We start from the raw sequence: 19,285 nt of genomic DNA, 5'->3' as shown, positions 1-19,285 counted from the left end.
CCCCTGCTGTGGGGCTGCCCTCTTCCCCTTGCGGTGCCCCCATCAGGGGAATGGGTGGACCTTCCAACAGGGGGCTAAAGGAGTGCCTCCTGGAAGGGCCCTGGGGAGTGGTGTCAGAGGACTTCACTCAAACAGGGCGGGAACAATGTGTCCAACGCTGACAGCTGGAAGGCTTCATAGTATTCAACTATTGGCTATCCCTTTCAGATGACAAATGTCCATCATGCCTTTATGACAGGTACTCAGAGACATATGGATGAAGAAGAAAGAAAAGCTTTGAATAAACTCTATTGTCTTATTTCGGGCCCTCCTTGAGAATGCCCACTGACCACAGCAGGGACTATAGAATGTCAGGGCAGTAGATCCCGGTGATGACAATTTGGGGTATTTGTTTTAGAAGAATGGATCCATAAAATAGGAGCAGGGAAGGTGTTGCCACATGGGCGGAGGTGTTCCATAAGATATACAGGACCCCAGGAAGATCGTAACAGCTGGGGATGCTTTCACAAGGCTATTGTAATACACCAGTGTTGAGAAGAAACATCTTGTGGAGATCCTCCCACTTCAAATATGGTCAGGAGGACTGGGAAGCTCCTGCACCCTGACCTCAGCAGCGAGGGCTGCCTGTAGCCTGTTAGAAACTTGACAATAATGCTAACCAGTTTTTTGGATGGTAGAAGGGGAGTAGTGGCGGCCTAAATCCAACTCTGGTCCTTTTTCTGTACAGATTGGAGCTACCTGTGGATGGCCCCAGCAGTATGTACGGCTCATCATCCAGATAGGATACATTATGCAGTATACCTGTATAGTCAGGACCAAAGGGAAGTGTTAGGGACCATTGTACTAACTGTGGTGGGTTCCAGCAATCACTCTGACATGTAGTTTCAAGCAGCAAGTGATTTTTACCTTCCTTCCTCACCAGCAGATCCCCAAAAGAGCTTTTGGGAAATGGAGTTCTAAGATGTTCTTAGACTCCACAAACCCATTACACCTCCATGAGCGAGCCCATAGTATTTAAAGCAGGAATGGGGAAATTGTGGCCCTCCAGATGTTGTTGTACCATGGGCCATGCTGGCTGGGGCTGATGGAAGTTATAACCCAACAAAATCTTGAGGTCCACTAGCTCCCCACCCTTGCTTTTAAAGAAATGCACTTTTAAAATTGTACGGATTTCATAATAATGCCAAGAAAAGCCATAACATTCCATCCCCTTGAGTGTTTTTGTTTTGCATAGCTTATTTCTGTAATTTGGTGTCATCCTATGACTGGAAAAGTCATCACAGAAGCAACGGGCTTGGAATTTGAAGGAGGGGGTGGCAGAGAAAGCAGTTTGTTCATATTACTGATTCTGAGAGAGACTCTCTGAGTCTGGATAAGGAATGATGGCATTCATGTGTACTGTTTGTTGGGGAAAATGACTAATGAGACACATAATGTACCACTAATTGACCTCCTTGAGTTTGGGGTTATTTTGTTGATATGAACAACTATTTTTAATTTGTGTATCTCTAACCTCTGCCCTCTTCTACCCACTCGGTGTCCCTGATTAGGAACACAGTGGTGACTTACTTGCTTACCCCATGATTATCCCACTTCCCTTTTGCAGTTTTAATTAGAATGTTTTAGACATTAGTTTTACAAATGTCGACTCCTGGCTACCTGCGCACACAATGAGTGAGATCTTCTTAATCCTCTGGCTTTTAAGGAGAGAAGTAGTGGATAATGTTTTGAGTGAGGTTTAGCGCCAATTTATTACTATTATTTTAAATTAAAGTCGTCGTTCCCCCCCCCCAAGATCTTGGAAGAATAATTTCCCCAAATCAGTGGGGGAATGGGATTAATCCAAGGCACTTCAAGTGATAGCTGGCTGAAAGAAATAGAAGCTTTCATGATGAGAAGGCACAAAAGGAGCAAAGCCTGTTGTCAGGATGAAAAGAATACAAGGTCAGGCAGATAAGCACTTATTCATTACACAAGAGAGGACCTTCAGTGTAAGTTTCAAAAATCAGGAGAGTGCTTGAGAATCCCCGAGATGCTCACTAAAAAAAAGAAAAGGTGTGTGCATATAACAGGACTAGTGGGAGGGCACAGAAATCCTCTGGGTGAATATATGAACAGATCAAGAGTATTTGATTCCCAAGACTTCAATGATAGGTATGGCGGAGCTGGACAAGTGTGAGATACTTAGTGTGCCCCTACGCAGGTGAAACAAATCAGAGTTAACGAGTCGTAATAGTTCTCAGTTATGCAGCATTCAGCTACTTCAAAGCATTTCTAAATATTAACCGTAATTGTGTCAAAAGGGTAAGACGTAAGGCAAGCTCAACAGCTAAGGCTATTTGCCTAGACGTCGATGTCAGAGGCGTACTCAAATCAATTGTCATGGAATCAGAGTTTTAAACTATTTAGGTCAATTACAGTAAGACCTCTGTAAGTCAACCCCTCACATAACGTAGTTAAAAACCGCTACAGTCAATTGCCAGGCTGGTTATTAGTATTTCCCAGTTTGATGCAATTAAAATACCAAAATGACGGTCGCCTGGGGGCTTAGAGCTAATCAAATGAGTACATAAGAAGAACCTTGCTGGATCCCATAAAGGGTCCATCTAGTCTAGGATTTTGTCCCTAACAGCGGAGAGCCAGGTGTTTCTGGGAAGCTCGTGAGGGAAACACCTTTGCCCTGTTCTTTGTCCCACCCACCCACTATGCAAAGGTATGCTGCCTCTGAATATGGAGGCTCCATTCTGTTATCATGGCTCTTAGCGGCTTATACACATATTCTCCATGGATATGTCTAACCATTTTTAAAGTCCAACAAAGACAGTTGCCATCACCAGAAAAATTCTGCAAGTGGGGGGTCTCTGAGGCAGACTACACATTAGGCTAATCATGTTGCATGTAGCTGAGGTTTATCTCTTTCCTTTTATTCTCATGTAAGTGCATGGCCCTGATTCAGATTTGGACCACCATGCTCTGGAGGGGGAGGATTAAACCTTCCACCCTTCCCCTTTTACCTCAAAATTCAACTCTCCTGGGGTGGGGTGGGGGGTGACAAGAGAATAAGAAGTCTTCATTGGAAGCGATGGAAACTCTCCCCCCCATTTTCATCTCCCCCTCAGCCCACCGGGGTGTGGGTGGAATTTCAGTGGGGGAAAAGATAGCGGGGAGGTTCAATCATCCCGTACCAAAATGTAGTGGTCCCAGGGCTTCATCCCACATACCTGTTTCCCTCGAATTATCCATAGTGTAAAGCTGTCATTGTTGTTGGTGCTAGCTAAATCATACCCCGGGCGGCAGTGCTCCTAAGGTCCTTTGCATACCAGGAAAGGGTTTGAGGGGGGAAATGTAAAAAAAATCAATGGATGACCTAATCTGATTCAAATTTGGTATGCTAAAGCCCTCCTTAATATCTATTACTCTGCCAGTTTTGATGTCTTTATCTTTAAAACCTACGCAGATCTAAGCATTTGTTTAATTTGTACTTTAAACATATCAAATCATCCTCCTGCGCCTCCAGTGACCGCTGGGAGAACAATAAAAGATTTGCTCCTAAAGAGGTAGTAAAATAGGTTGGTTCTTTTATATATGAAGCACAATTAAAGCAGGATGCATGGGAGTACTTCACAGTCAAAGCAGATTATAAGCTGGAAAACTTCGGAGTCCTTTGCACATAATTCACAGTGATTGCACAGTATAACCCTGGTGTGATGAAGCTACCAGTGTGAATTGGAGCCGCACACGCTTACACAAGAGTAAATAAAACCATTATGTACGCTCCCTTGGGTTCTTTGGAGGAAAAAAGGCGGGATATAAATGTAATAAATAATAATAATAATCAGGCTCAGCTACATGCTATGCAATTAGCATAACATGTTGCTTGGCCCTCTGCCAAAAATAACCTCAGAGCAATTTCAAAACCATGAAGATGTGACTCTATGTAATTTTCACTTCCGTTTGTAAAAAGGTGGCCTTTTTTTCAATGGTAATTCTAGATATAAATTTACCTGGTACCACAAGCAACAGGGACTTGCATTTTTCTGTTACTGGTCATAGGTGATATCTGCATATCATGCCTCCATGCAAGTGTTCCGGTGGATCAGGGGCAGCCCCTACTTTCTGTAATACTTGCTGATAAAAGACTGTGAACCTGTTCAGACGACACACTAAGCCATGGTGGTTAAGCATTTTGAGCTAAACATGATGGCTTAGCATGTTCTGTGAACCATTCCTAAACATGGTGGCTATATAACCATGGTTTAAAAATATCTACCGGCAGCCATCCGGGTTTACAAAGCTAAAATAGTGTCTCAGACTCTGTTTGGAGCTCCAATATGGTTTCCACACTTCAAAAGTTCTCTTGAAGGAGTGCAACATCTCTACCTCAGGCTTATATTCGGAGTCCCTAGATGTGTTTCCGGTGCTGCCCTCAACTTGGAGGCTGGACTAAGTACACTAAAATGCCAAGCTTGGATATTCACCATACACTACTGGCTCCGCTGTCACCTAACGCTCACTTCCAACTCCTTGGTTACCAAAGGCCTGTTAGAACCCTCCGAATCTCACTGGTCTAGGGCAGTGGTGCAAAAAGTAACCTCAATAGGGCTATCCCCTTTTTTCCTGCTATCTCTGGACTTGGACAGCGCTAAACAGATCACCAAACAGAGACTACTGGATATAGACCACCAAGAGCTCCGGGGAACTGCCTGGGGACCATGTTCCCCCCAATCATTGGGTCTCCCAGTCCCTTCTTGCAAAGACGGAATGCCATACCTGGGTTGGTTAACCATTCCCAAATACAGGAAGGCATTCACCCTAGCAAGATTTAACGTCCTCCCCTCCAAGTTGCTGGAGGGCAGATATAAGAAAATTCCATCCAAAAACAGATACTGCCCATGTAATAACATCGAGGTGGAATCCATTCTGCACCTGCTCTTCCATTGCAATTTTTACCAACAGGCAAGGAAAGACCCATTATGTCCTATTATGCAACGTCTCCCTGGACGCTCCCCTGAGTCACTCCTGATTAGTCTACTTCAGGGCTCCAGTAAATCTACCACTGAACAGGTGGCCAAATTCCTGAATTTGGCCATCTGCACCAGATCTCTTATGGATGTTGATTGCACTTAAATCCACAGATTAGCCATTTTATTATCTATACATCCCTCCCTTTTTCACTATGCTAGGCCCCAATAACCCAATTCTGTTCCCTTTTCAGAAACCAACAAATAACAATCTAGTATCTTTAGTGGTTTTGTAACACTCCCTCTTCTTTCTTTATCCCTACTTTGTACTGTTTTATATAATGGTGTATCTTCTTGTTTTACATTGGTCTGTTGACTGTAAATAAAGAAATACAAATACAAACACACTCACTAACCACTTGCTGCAAAAGGGTTAGTGGCCTAACCATGGCTTAGTGCATTGTCTGAACAGGCCCCTGTTTCTGTTTTGTCTGCCTTTTGGTTTTTGGAAGAAAATCCCCAAACTGAATTCCAAGTAAGTGCAGATATAACTGCAGCTATGCTCAGTTATCCTTGGGGTCAGCAACAGGTGTCTCAGTACTGATCCCGCTGATCCCTCGTGTGGACTTCTTCATGCCTCTGGCACCACTGGTTCTCTCAGTAGCTTTCCCCACAGTTCCTGCACTTGAATAGTTTCTTGCCCCTGTGGGTTTTCTGATGAGACTGGAGGCTGCACTTGGTAGTGAACTTTCTCCCACACTCGACACAGGAAAAGGGCTTCTCGCCTGTGTGAGTCCCCATATGTTTTGTGAGGGTTTTCTTGTAGCAGAAGCTGCTCCCGCTCTCGGTACATTTATGGGGCCATTCGCCAGTGTGGATCCTCTGGTGGTACGTTAGGGCTGACTTGCGCCAGAAACTCTTGTCACAATCTCCACACTGGTAGAGCCGTTCTTTTGAGTGGAACTTCAGCAAGTGGTACCTCAGGTTGGCGCTGCTGGTGTGGCGTTTCCCGCCTTTGGCGCAGGCGAACGGTTTCTCCCCCGTGGGAATGACCTGGGCCACAGCTAGACCTAAGGTTTATCCCTGGATCATCCAGGGGTCAAACCTGATCATCTAGGTGACACACAGGGGATCCAGTGCTCAGGCAGGGGTGAACCCTGGATGATCCCAGGATAAACCTTAGGTCTAGCTGTGGCCCTGGTGTCCCTTCAAGCCCAGGGATGTTGTTTGGACATGATTTTTAACTGAGAACAACTGATTCGTACTTCCTGGACGAAGATATGGATCAGAACGAACTTGTCCTTTAACATTTGCGCTTCTCTGAATTCTGTGATACATTTCTTAGACCATAAAAATGTAAATAACAGTATTTTTAGGTGAAAAGGCATACAAAAATGCACAGTTTATAGTAAAATGTGTACAAAAATGCATACTTTGTAAAACAATTCATTAAAATGTGGATTTTCATGGGTTGTTTTTTTTAAAAAATGAAGATTGATATGGAAAGAGGATAGAATAGACTTACAAATGAACACATGCAAAACTTACACAGAACAGAATAGACTGATTCATCCTTCCCTAAATGTACATATGTGCCCCTCTTGTCATCTCTGAAATGTTGGATGGCTGAGTGACTACTTTATAAATTGACCTAGGTAATAAAAATGTAAAGGCACATATTGCTTCAGAAAAGGGGCCTGTTTGTATCAAGCTGAGAATAGTTCTACAGTTTTTGAGGTGTAAAAACAAAACAAAACAAAAAAGATAGAAAATAATGACAAAGAGTGCTCTTGAATAAATGCCTTGTATAACGAGCCTTCAAAAGAAGCTGCTCTGGGAAGGGATTGCAGTGCTGGGGGCAGTGGCGGCACCAGAAAAAAAATTCGGGGGGGGGGGCACAGAAGGGGCAAAGTATATTTCTAGGGGGTAATCCGCATGTCGTTCTCAGGGCGCTTCCCTCCGCCCCCAGTGCACCCCAAAAACGATTGTGTAACTCGCCTGTAAAAGAGCCGAGGAAGAAGCGTCCTTGCCGCTGCCACCCAACTCCCTCCTCGCCGGCTGGGACGGAGAGCTCGGGGGAAGAAGGCGGGGTGGAGAGCTTCTTCCGCTCTCCACCCCGCCTTCTTCTGCCGAGCTCTCTGAGCCGGCTGGCGAGGAGGGAGTTGGGTGGCGGCGGCGAGGATGCTTCTTCCTCGGCTCTTTTACAGGTGAGTTACATGATCGTTTTCGGGGTGCACTGGGGGCGGATGGAAGAGCCCTGAGAACGACGTGCGGATTCCCCCTAGGTGAAATGAGAGATCCATTAGAGTTGTGACCGAAACCCAGAGCAGAATTACTACCCCAGTGACATCGGAGCCATCAGCCATCACTGCCCCCACCCTTTAGCCAAAAAAAAGCTCCCAGAGTGGCCTTGCAAAGCTAAGGAGCTGACTATCCCTGCCCTCAAGCTTAGGCCTCAGCTAGACCTAGTGGTCTAGTGGGACGGAGTGGTGAAGATCTCGTGATATTTTTATTGCGAGATCTCCCCCTCTGTTTACACGTGGTGTGCGATGACCTTGGAGGGCGAGGACGTCACGCCCGCCATTTTGGGTTTTCTTCTTAAAGAAGAAGAGCGCACGAACACTCATGGACAGAAAGGTAGTTTTTTTAATAATTTAAACTTAATTTTCCCCTCCCCCACCCCATTCCCTATGGGAGCAGAGCTCCTGAGCAGCTCTGCGCTCCATGTACGTGTCCTGGCGCCTTGTGAGGAACCGCGAGGAACCGGGACAACCTACAATGCCCACCCACACGTTCCGTGGTCTCGGGATCATCCCGAGAACGTGGAAAAAACGGACTCAAAGATGAGAGTGAGATCCCAGGGCAAGGGAGGGATCATCCCTCTCTGATCCTGGGATCCCCTGTCCATCATGTGGACGCACAGGGACAATCCCGGGGATCGCCCCGGGATTTTGCCCCATCTGGCTAAGGCCTTACAATCTAAATTAAGTTGTGACACACAAGGAATAATTAAAAATTGTAAAGTAAAGAAAAGTAAAGCTTATTTGAATAAATGATGAGAATTTACTTCTTCTTTCTCTCTCATTCACTGGGCAGTTGGATGGAATGTGTTTTTCTATAAATTGTTGTTAGCATTATGTCTTGAAATGAATTGTTACTTATCTATTATTGAAATCTATGTCAATGCTGATGCTGTTTTTTACGTATTGCTGATTTGTATATTGTCTTTGATTGACAGGTGGCATACTCATTAAAGTCTAACGCAATCTGAAATGCATTTCTTCTTTACATAACATGATTCAATGCACCGATTCGCATGACACGGCATTCCATTCTGGGTTAATTAACCCTTGAGGAGCTGCAGCAATGTGCCAGCCCTCATTATGAATATGCAACCCCCAACTGAGGATTGTGGAGGATTGTGGATGGTGGAGGTTATTTGAGTGCTAAACAGCTCTCCCATAACACATGGGCTGTCATGTTCTGCAAACCAGGACAATATATCAAATGACTCGGCCCTTCAACTTAGCTGAATTTGCCCTCATCCCCTACTGAAATCTAACATTATTTTATTTATTGCTATTATTTATGTTATTACATAAGTTGCTCAGAGAGGTGTAAATGATTCTTTCTCCCATTTTATCCTCATAACAACCCTATGAGAAAGGTGAGATTGAGACTGGTCCAGAGTTATCCAGTGAGCTTCATGCCTGAATGGAGATTTGAACCAGGATCTCTGGCCAGATCTACACCAAACAGCATATGACACTTTGAAAATGGTTTGAAAACTGTATATGGAGTGTGTCCTGGGCCCTAGCAGTTGTCACTGCTGTTAAAAACTGTTTTAAAGCAGTAGTGTAGATCCTGCCCTAGTTTGACAGCCTAAACTGCTATACCACTCTGGCTCTTCCTTTTCTTTAAAGTGGCTTCCCCTTTGCCTTTACATGAAATCTAGTTAGAAATGAAGATGTAAATGTATAAATGATCAAATCTGGGTGCTTTGGAGGAATATTCTTGGAAAGTAAATAGCTTATTTTCACATGCTTGTTCAGCAGTTGACCGCAACATGAAGAGGTAATTGGGGAATGAGTGGTGGATCTAATGCTGCAGAAGAACTTTCACATATTATGGAAGTGGTTCACATTAAACTTGAAATCGTCAAGTGTTGAACAATAAAGTGAGATACATGCATGATCCCTAAGGCTTAAGCATCAGACCTTGGAAAAACCAGCCCTCAAGAGCAACAAGTGGAGTTTACAGAGGTGCTGATTACCTACACAAATGCAGAAACAATTATATTCTTACCTGTACTTATTCATATACTGCTATGATAACAACAATGTTTCCTGCATCACAATGTGAAACATCAAAGGGGGACAAAGGAGCTGTTCACACAACACAGTAACCCATTCTCAGTTGTTGAGTGTGGGCTGTTGTTGAACAGTGGGTTGTTTGTCGAATCGTGGGTTGGCGTGTTGCCTGAACCCAAGACATTTTCCAGCGGGTGGCTTGTTAACTATGCAGTGTGATTTGTTAGCAACCTCAACAACAAACCATAGGTTCTCAAGGTGGCTTGTTTGAGAAAAATCAGCCACACTGCATTATTAACAAGCCACACTACAGGAAATGTCCTGGGTTGAGACAATATGCTAACTCACAGTTCAACAGCAACTTACACTCAACCATTGAGTGTGGTTTAGTGTTGTGTGAACCCAGTCAAAGACAATATGGACTCACTTTATACAGTAACTAAACTTCATTACAGCTTTCCATAACCTGGGTGACTATTTATTTATTATTTATTAAAACATTTGTATCCTGCCCTATTATCACTGGGATCTCAGGGTGGCATATAGATAAAATCAAAACAATATAAACATAAATAATTTACACAGCTAAAAATGTATTAAATTGTTAACAAATTAAAATCAGTAGAATTTTTTAAAAAGCAATAAAACAATTAAATCAATTAAAACTATGTGTAACCATGGGGATATTAGTCCTTGAAGGCATTGATAAAAAGCCATGTTTTAAATTGGCATTGAAATGAAGCCAGTGTCAGCACCAGTCAGGCCTCCAAGGGAGGGGCATTCCACAACCGAGGTGCCACCATAGAGAAAGCACTCTCCCATGTCCCACCATAATGTAGGTCTCACATTGGTGGGACGCAGAGGAGGGCTCCTCCAACAGATCACAAAACTCAGGCAGGCATATAGGGAGAGGCAATCCCTCAAGTACCAAGGTCCCAAGCTGTTTAGGGCTTTGAATGTCATTGCCAATACCTTGAATTCTGACCGGAAGTGTATAGGCAGTCGATGCAATTCTTTTAAGACCGGTGTTATATGGTCTTTATAAGATGTTCTGGTGAGCAGTCTAGCTGCTGCATTTTGCACCAGCTGCAACTTTGGAGTCATCTTCAAGGGCAGCCCCATTGCAGTAGTCTAATCGGGAAGTTACCAGTGCATGGATTACTGTGGCTAGGTTGTTCCTGTCCAAGAAAGGCCATAGCTGGTGGATCAGACGAAGCTGACTGGACAAGGGTGTATCTAGGAATACTCCCAAGAAACGCACCTGCTCCTTCAGAGGGAGTGCAACCACATCCAGAACAGATCGTTTACTCAATCCCTGGACTTGGGAACCACCAATCCACAAAGCTTCCATCAGCTTCAGACTATAATTCCTAGCATCCCCCAGCCAGCATGGGAGTTGCAATCCAAAACATCTGGAGGGCATCAGGTTGGGACTGCTTTATTAGATGACGATGTAGCTTACTTGGAAGGAGATGAGATGGGAGTTTGCCTCCAGCTGTTATTAAACCTTGGGAATAGAAGTATAGTCTGGGTATCTATTGTATTTTGTTGATGCTCTTTGAAAAACACACATTTGTTCTGACACCTGTCACATCAAGAACAAATTAAAGATTTTTCAAAAGCAAAAATGTTTAAAGATTTTAAAAAGAGCACAAGGTTTCCCACTGAGGGTGGGAATTTTTTTTTTCCAGATGAATAGGTATTCAGGCAGGACAGATTTTTTCCTTAACAATGATTCCTAGTAGTTCTTCTTGCACTGCAGCTGAAGTATTTCAATAAGGCCACTCAAAAGGCTCAAATAAAATATATTGTTAGGATTTTTCTATTTGGAGGGCCAGCTGTGTAAAGAAACAGATTGAACGACCAAAAATGTGAAAGATGTTGAATTCAGCCAAGAAGAATCAAATAGGTCCAATCAACTAAAACCATCACCATCTTGTTATCCCTCCCTCTCTGCACTTCCCCAAATTCAAGGTGGACCCTTAGAATTCAGTCTCTATAATAGTCTTCAGTAAAATGAAACAAGCACGGGTTTCTTCTTCTTTTTTTCTTAAAAAAAAAAAATTCTTCAGGAAAGTGCACAAAGAGGCTCCATTTGATATAATCCCCAGGAGCTCTTTTTCATAAGGGCCACCAACTTCATAGAGAGAACCAATTTTTCATACATAATGGAAGGTACTCAAATCAGATAATAAAGAATAGAAATGGTGCCAAATGCCAAACCAACCTCTAATTTAACTTCTAAGATGTGAACTGTTATGGAATTGAATGGCCTTTTGATTCTCATCGGTATAATTTTCCCAACATGCATAGGGTGGAGAAGATGGAAATGACCAAAGGGCTGTCTTGTTCTCCACACTGTTTCCCCACAGTGGCCAACCAGAGGCGTATAGGAAGCCCACAAGCCGGATGTGAGTTCAATATTCCTTTCCTCCTGTTGTTTCCCAGAAACTGGCATACGAGGCATACTGCCTCTGATACCGGAGGTAATATATTGCCATCAAAATGAGCAGCAATTGAATTTGTCTAATCTCCAGCCATCTAAACTGGAGGACATCGCTACATCTTGTAGTAGAGAAGTCCTTAGTCTAAGTATGCACTTTGAAAAGAAGTATTTTCTTTTGTCTGTCTTGAATCTCCCACCATTCAGCTTCATTGGAAGGCCCCCGGTTCTAGTATTATGAGAGAGGCCTATTCTCTTTGTCTACACCATACATAATTTTATGCACCTCTGTCATGTCCCCACCCTGCCTTACTTGGCTTTTTTCTGAGGTAAAGAGCTCCAAACATTGTAACTCAAGCTGTGCACAAATGGCCTCTCAACATTCTCCACTCAATTTGTGGGCAGAGAAATTGGGGGAACAGCTTAACTGAATTTCTCCAAGGGGTGGGGAAATTCTCCAACAGTTTCTCACATGCAGGGCTAAGCATTGGCAGGGTTTGTAGCATGTTTCTACTTTCCTGAGAGGTTTCTTTGGGGTGGGGTTGGGGAAGTGACAACAGCAGTAACTGTGTTGGCAGCCTGGCTCCCATTTTATACCCTCCACAATGTCCCATACCTAGGGTTGTTCCAGAGCATTGTGGGGAAAGACAGGAAAGGTATGGTATCCACTTGAGGCACAGGTGAACTCAGTGGCAAAGAGCACCTTTTATCAGCTTAGGTTGTTATACCAACTACGCCCTTATCTGGACAGAAATAGCCTAGCTACAGTTATCCATGCTCTGATAACCTCTCATTTGGATTACTGAAATGCATTATACGTGGGGCTGCCTTTGAAAACGGTCCAGAAGCTTCAGCTGGTACAAAACAGGGCAGCCTGTTTACTAACAGGGACTGGCCGGCAAGATCACATTACGCCAGTCCTTTTACAACTTCATTGGCTGCCAGTCGAGGTTCGGGCCCGATTCAAAGTGCTGGTATTGACATTTAAAGCCCTAAACGGTTTGGGGCCAGGTTATTTGAAGGAACGCCTCCTCCCATATGTACTTGCCTGGACCTTAAGATAATCCACAGGGGCCCTTCTCCGTGAGCCCCTGCCAAAGGAAGTGAGGCAGGTGGCTACTAGGAGGAGGGCTTTCTCCGCTGTGGCACCCCGGTTGTGGAACGAGCTCCCCAGAGAGGTCCGCCTGGCGCCTACACTGTACTCCTTTCATCGCCAGCTGAAGACCTTTTTATTCTCTCAGTATTTTAACACTTAATTTTAACTTAAATTTAAATTTTACTGTTTTAACTCTGTATTTTAATTTTATATCAATTTTTCTGCATGGTTTTTATCCTGGTTGTGCTTTTTATACTGTATTTTGTATTTGTGCTTTTAACCTGTTGGTTGTTTTATTATGGTTTTAATTTTTGTGAACCACCCAGAGAGCTTTGGCTATTGGGCGGTATAAAAATGTAATAAATAAATAAATAAATAAATAAATAAATAAGGTGGCTACCATATAAAATTAATTAATTTTTGTAAACCGCCCAGAGAGCTTTAGCTATTGAGTAGTATAGAAATTAACTAAATAAATTAGATGTGGGAAGCTGAGGAAGGTACAGGATGTTGGAGAGGTGACTGTACAATGAAAGAGAGGATGCTTATGCATTAGGGCTGTGCACGGACCCCTGAACCGCTTCATGGTCTGATCCGGAACTTCCGGATTGGGCCTGAACTGCTTCGGGTCAATCCGCTTGTCCCCCACTCTGCTCTGCAGAGTGAGATTCGGCTCCACTGCCATCGCCGTATGGATGGCAGCACCAGTGCCGGCACCAGGTAAGCCAACCCCCCTGCCCCCTTACCTGCCTCCATTGCGAGCTTCAATTGAGGCCCCGGTTGAAGCAGGAAGAGAAGGCCGTGGCCTCTTCTGGCTTCAAGCCGAGGCCTCAATTGAAGCCCGTGATGGACCGCAACGGAAGCAGGTAAGCCCCCCTCCCCCACCCCCTTACCTGCCTCCATCGCGGGCTTCAACTGAGGGCTAGTTGAAGCTGTCCTGAGGAAGCAGCTTTGCAACCAGCCACTTTTTAACTTATCTACATGGGCTGTGTGCCCAGACTGGGAAGACCGCCAGGTACCAGCAAACACACCAAATGAAGAGATAACACTTAATTTGTATTTCTCACACAGTTCAAAACATAAAGAAACAGAACAGTCTTTCTGTGCTTACGCCGAAGTCAAAGCCAGTCCATCAATCCATCCAGTTGTCATAAAGGGTCCGGGAGAGAGGGTCACGACAGTCCACACAGCCAGTCCGAGTTCCAAAGGGCAGGAGAGAGTCACAGAGTCCAAGAAGTCCGTAGTCCAACCGGTATAGCAGAAGCACGACAAGGCCAAGGTTTCAAGGTCCAGAGCTTTCTCAGGCAAACCAGATTAAGTCTGACAAGATCCTGGCCTGCGCACTGTTACTTAAATACCCAAGCCCAGAATCACAGCTGTTCCCTGTTTATCTGGCGTTTAGTAGCAATACGCTTGGATCTGCGTAACGCCTCCTTCTCCGCCCTTTGTTGTTTGAACGATGGCACCGGTAAGATGTTTGTTTGCTCTTCCTCTAAGGCTGAGCTGGAGGAAGCCTCTGCTGGCTGCTGCCCAGCCATGCTGGGACTGGGTCCAGCCTGCGGCTTCCTCCCCAGACTCCTCATCACAAGATATCTCACAGTTCCTAACAGAAGCCTGCAACGGAGGCAGGTAAGCCCCCTCCCCCGTGCCCCCTTACCTGGCTCCGCCGCCACTGCCGCATGGACAGTGGCAGAGGTGGAGCCAGGTAAGCCCCAACTCCCCTGCCCCCTTACCTGTGTCCATCGCGGTCTGTCACGGGCTTCAATTGAGTAGGGTGACCATATGAAAAGGAGGACAGGGCTACTGTATCTTTTACAGTTGTACTGAAAAGGAAATTTCAGCAAGAGTTATTTGTATATATGGAGAACCTGTTGAAATTTCCTCTTCCTCACAATAGTTAAAGCTGCAGGTGCCCTGCCCTCTTTTAAATCTGGTCACTCTAGTATAGCTCCTGCAGCTTTAACTGTTGTGATGAAGAGGGAACTTCACCAGGTGGCCCATATATACAAACGACACCTGCTGAAATTCCCTTTTTTATGCAACTGTTAAGGATACAGGAGCTCTGTCCTCCTTTTCATATGGTCACCCTACAATTGAGGCCCTGGCTTCAAGCCGGAAGAGAAGGCCGCGGCCTCTTTTGGCTTGAAATTGGGGCCTCAATTGAAGCTCACAACGAGCATAGGTAAGCTCCCCTCCCCCCTGCCCCCTTGCCTGGCTCCATCACCGTCGCCACACGGATTGCGCCGCTGCCACCAGGTGAGACCCCCTCCCCCCCACTTACCTGTGTCTGGAGCTCCGGATCGAGGCGAACCGCTTCGCCTTGATCTGCAGCCCCCCCCGACCCAACTCGTCTCCGCCTTTGTCGGAGGTGAATCAGGCCGCTCCGCTATCGTTTCTCCAAAGTGAAGTGAAGTGAAGCAGAGCACAGCCCTATTATGCATATTCCACAGCCACCTCATTTGTAAAGTAACTACAATAACTACAAAAAAAAATCTACAAAAAAAAAATCCTTCTCCTTTGAATTACTTTTCAGGGGGGAAATATTTTCTATCAAATTGAAAGAAAATAGTCGAAAAATGTGGGAGAAATTTTCAGCACAGCACAAGTTCTAACCTTTCCTCATTGTGGAGCTGCTCCAGCCCCCTGATCATTTTGGTTGCCCTTTTGTACACTTTTTCTAGCTCTACAAACATCTGGCCAAGCGGCCTAAAACATGGCGTGGCAACGGCACGAAAGCCTTACGTTCTAGGTTGAATGGATTCACTGATAAAAGGCTGAAATAACTGCTTTGTGTTCAGTGACACCTGGGTGCTGAAGTGCAGGAACAGTTATCAACGCCTTGTTTGTCTTATCAAGTTCGTGGGGGCACCCAACTAACCAGTGACGGAAAAATAACAGCGTGGTAGCGAAAATATTTGCCTGACCCAGCCTTTGTCCTTTGTAGAATATTGCAATAAGCAGATAAGTAGCCCGACAGGATACATCTGCACTGGAAAAAGTGCAGAAAAGGACAACTAAAATGATCAAGGGTCAGGAGCATCTCTCCTCTGAGAGAAGGTTACAACAGCTGGGATTGTTCAGCTTGAGAAGAAAGTAGGGTAAGGGGAGACATGATAGAGGTGCACAAAATTATGCATGATGTAGAGAATGTGGATAGGGAGACATTTTTCTCCCTCTCTCATAATACTAGAAAACGGGGTCATCCCAGGAAGCTGATGGATGGGAAATTCAGGACAGATAAAGGGAAGGACTTCTTCACACAGTGCAGAGTTAAATTATGGGATTCATTTCCACAAGACCTTCCACAGCTCTTCTTCTATTATGTTCTTATGACTTTATTTGGAAATTAGTTTCACTGTGTTCAATGGACTTTCTCTCAAATAAGTGTGCATATGAATGTAGCTTTAACAGCAGCTTGAATTTGACAGGTGAATATTTAATGGCCAAACTTTTCCTGGCATGAAGATGCGGTGGGTGGATGGGTTGGGGACTGCAGGTCCCTGCGTTGACTCATTTGAAAAAGATCCAAAAGCAATAGTAGTGCAATAACTGTCTTACGGTGCTTCCAGACGGACGGCTCATTGGGCTACTAATAAAAAGGCAGCTTGTGTAATTAATCTGATTGTCTTAACAAGGTGCCAAACCAGTTTACATTAAGAAAAGAAACCAAACCAAACACCACCAAATAACAAAAATGTAAACAAATGCTGTAAAATCAACCTTCAATCATATATTAAAAATCATCCAAAGCGCAGCAGAATAAGCAGGATCTACACTACTGCTTTATAAAAGTATTGAAGTACACTGACAACTGTTGGGGACCAGAACACATTCCATATACTGTATATAGGGTGGCCATATGGAAAGGAGGACAGGGCTCCTGTATCTTTAATAGTTGTATGTTGTTGTTTTTTCGTTCAGTCGCTTCCGACTCTTCGTGACTTCATGGACCAGCCCATGCCAGAGCTTTCTGTCAGCCGTCACCACCCCTAGGGAATTTCAGCAGGTGTCATTTGTCTGCCTGCAGCACCTGGTGAGATTCACTCTTCATCACAACAGTTAAAGCTGCAGAAGCCCTGCCCACTTTTGTATCTGGTCAATCTAGTTTAGCCCCTGCAGCTTTCACTGTTGTCATGAAGAGGGAATTTCACCAGGTGCTGCATGCATACAAATGACACCTGCTGAAATTCCATTTTCTATACAACTGTTGAAGATACAGGAGTCCTGTCCTCCATTTCATATGGTCACCTTACATACTATTTCCAAACCATATTCATAGTGTTATATAGAATCATAGAATCATAGAATAGCAGAGTTGGAAGGGGCCTACAAGGCCATCGAGTCCAACCCCCTGCTCAATGCAGGAATCCACCCTAAAGCATCCCTGACAGATGCTTGTCCAGCTGCCTCTTGAAGGCCTCTAGTGTGGGAGAGCCCACAACCTCCCTAGGTAACTGATTCCATTGTCACACTGCTCTAACAGTCAGGAAGTTTTTCCTGGAATCTGGCTTCCTTTAACTTGAGTCCATTATTCCGTGTCCTGCACTCTGGGAGGATCGAGAAGAGATCCTGGCCCTCCTCTGTGTGACAACCTTTCAAGTATTTGAAGAGTGCTATCATGTCTCCCCTCAATCTTCTCTTCTCCAGGCTAAACATGCCCAGTTCTTTCAGTCTCTCTTCATAGGGCTTTGTTTCCAGACCCCTGATCATCCTGGTTGCCCACCTCTGAACACGCTCCAGGTTGTCTACGTCCTTCTTGAATTGTGGAGCCCAGAACTGGACGCAATACTCTAGATGAGGCCTAACCAAGGCCGAATAGAGAGGAACCAGTACCTCACGTGATTTGGAAGCTATACTTCTATTAATGCAGCCCAAAATAGCATTTGCCTTTCTTGCAGCCATATTGCACTGTTGGCTCATATTCAGCTTGCGATCCACAACAATTCCAAGATCCTTCTCATTTGTAGTATTGCTTAGCCAAGTATCCCCCATCTTGTAACTGTGCCTTTGGTTTCTATTTCCTAAATGTAGAACTTGGCATTTATCCCTATTAAATTTCATCCTGTTGTTTTCAGCCCAGCACTCCAGCCTATCAAGATCACTTTGAAGTTCGTTTCTGTCTTCCAGGGTATTAGCTATCCCACCCAATTTTGTGTCATCTGCAAATTTGATCAGCGTTCCCTGCATCTCCTCGTCCAAATCATTAATAAAAATGTTGAAGAGCACTGGGCCCAGGACTGAGCCCTGCGGTACCCCACTCGTTACCTCTCCCCAGTTTGAGAGGGTTCCATTGATAAGTACTCTTTGAGTCCGATTCTGTAGCCAACTGTGAATCCACCGAATAGTTGTTCCATCTAGCCCACTTTTAGCTAGTTTGTTAATCAGAATGTCATGTGGTACTTTGTCAAAAGCTTTGCTGAAGTCAAGATATATGACGTTCCCAGCGTTCCCAGCATTCCTGCTTGTTGTAGATCTAGCCTAAGAATGTTTTCACTGTCAACCTAAATGCCATCAGGGTGGGGCTGGTCTTGCCTTCTTTGGGAGGGAACTCCATAACTGGGTTTGGCTTCTGAAAAGGCCTGTGTTGTGTTCCCACCAACTAAATCTCATTTGGTGGTGGTGGGACACATAACAGGGCCTCTGAAGGTGATCTCAGCCTAAGGGTATATTCTTGCATTAAGCGGGAAGATGTGGGTTTTCAAAGAACGAAGAATTATTTGGATAACTTGCACACAAGTCATCTGGCAAGATTCTCTAATGAAAGCAGAGATACCTTTCTCTGGGTAAATGAAACAGTGAAGAGCAAAAGTTGCTCAGCTTCCCATGAATTATTTCCCGAGTGGAAAGTGAGCAAGAGAGCGAGAGAGAAATTAATCCTCTTTGCTGAACAGAACATAATAAAATAAAATAAAATCCTAGTAATTCTGTAAATGGCATTTACTGCTTTGACTGACATGTTTTGATGTTTCTCAATAAATACAGCAGCAAAAGGGGAACGAAATGCTTTGCATTTGTGCAGAAGGTTTCACAGTTACCACCTCAAAGTGTAGTGATGATGGGCTCTGTGTTTGCTTTGTGTTCAGGCTGCCTCCCAAAGAGCTCAGGCTTGGGTCTTCAGGGGAATGAATGTGTAATTGAAATGATGACTTCATGCAAGAGGCTGCAGCCAATATGCCAGCTCCCTTCAGATCAAGTGAAAGGAGGCAAATGCTCCGTGGCTCTTTCCTGGCCTTCCAAGGAACGTATAGTTTTACACAACATGTGATGTGGCCTAAAGGTGTGTTTCCTCTCTACCCCTGCTGCTGATAGCCAATGACTTAAGGCCAAAGCAAAAACACACATGCACACACACATGACACACAGTGTCATGACAGCATGTTGAATTCATGTAAAACGTGCATTATTGGGTGTGTAACAGAGAATGTTGTGTGGGGAGCAGGGGAGGGCAATCCTGAAAAATCAGCAAGTGGTTGTG

General features: G+C 44.5%; 1 protein-coding gene across 1 annotated transcript in view; it reads right to left on the bottom strand.

The window, feature by feature from the left end:
• Positions 1 to 5,618: 5,618 nt before the first annotated feature.
• Positions 5,619 to 19,285, bottom strand: part of LOC134393271 (gastrula zinc finger protein XlCGF8.2DB-like) — a 61,839-nt gene continuing 48,172 nt past the window's right edge. The window contains exon 2 of the mRNA XM_063118301.1: positions 5,619 to 6,014. Coding sequence (XP_062974371.1) covers positions 5,619 to 6,014 — 396 coding nt within the window. The remainder of the gene's footprint in view (positions 6,015 to 19,285) is intronic.

Source organism: Elgaria multicarinata, chromosome 2 (genome assembly GCF_023053635.1).
Source record: "Elgaria multicarinata webbii isolate HBS135686 ecotype San Diego chromosome 2, rElgMul1.1.pri, whole genome shotgun sequence".
NCBI lineage: Eukaryota > Metazoa > Chordata > Lepidosauria > Squamata > Anguidae > Elgaria > Elgaria multicarinata.
This window is presented reverse-complemented; position numbering and strand designations above follow the sequence as displayed.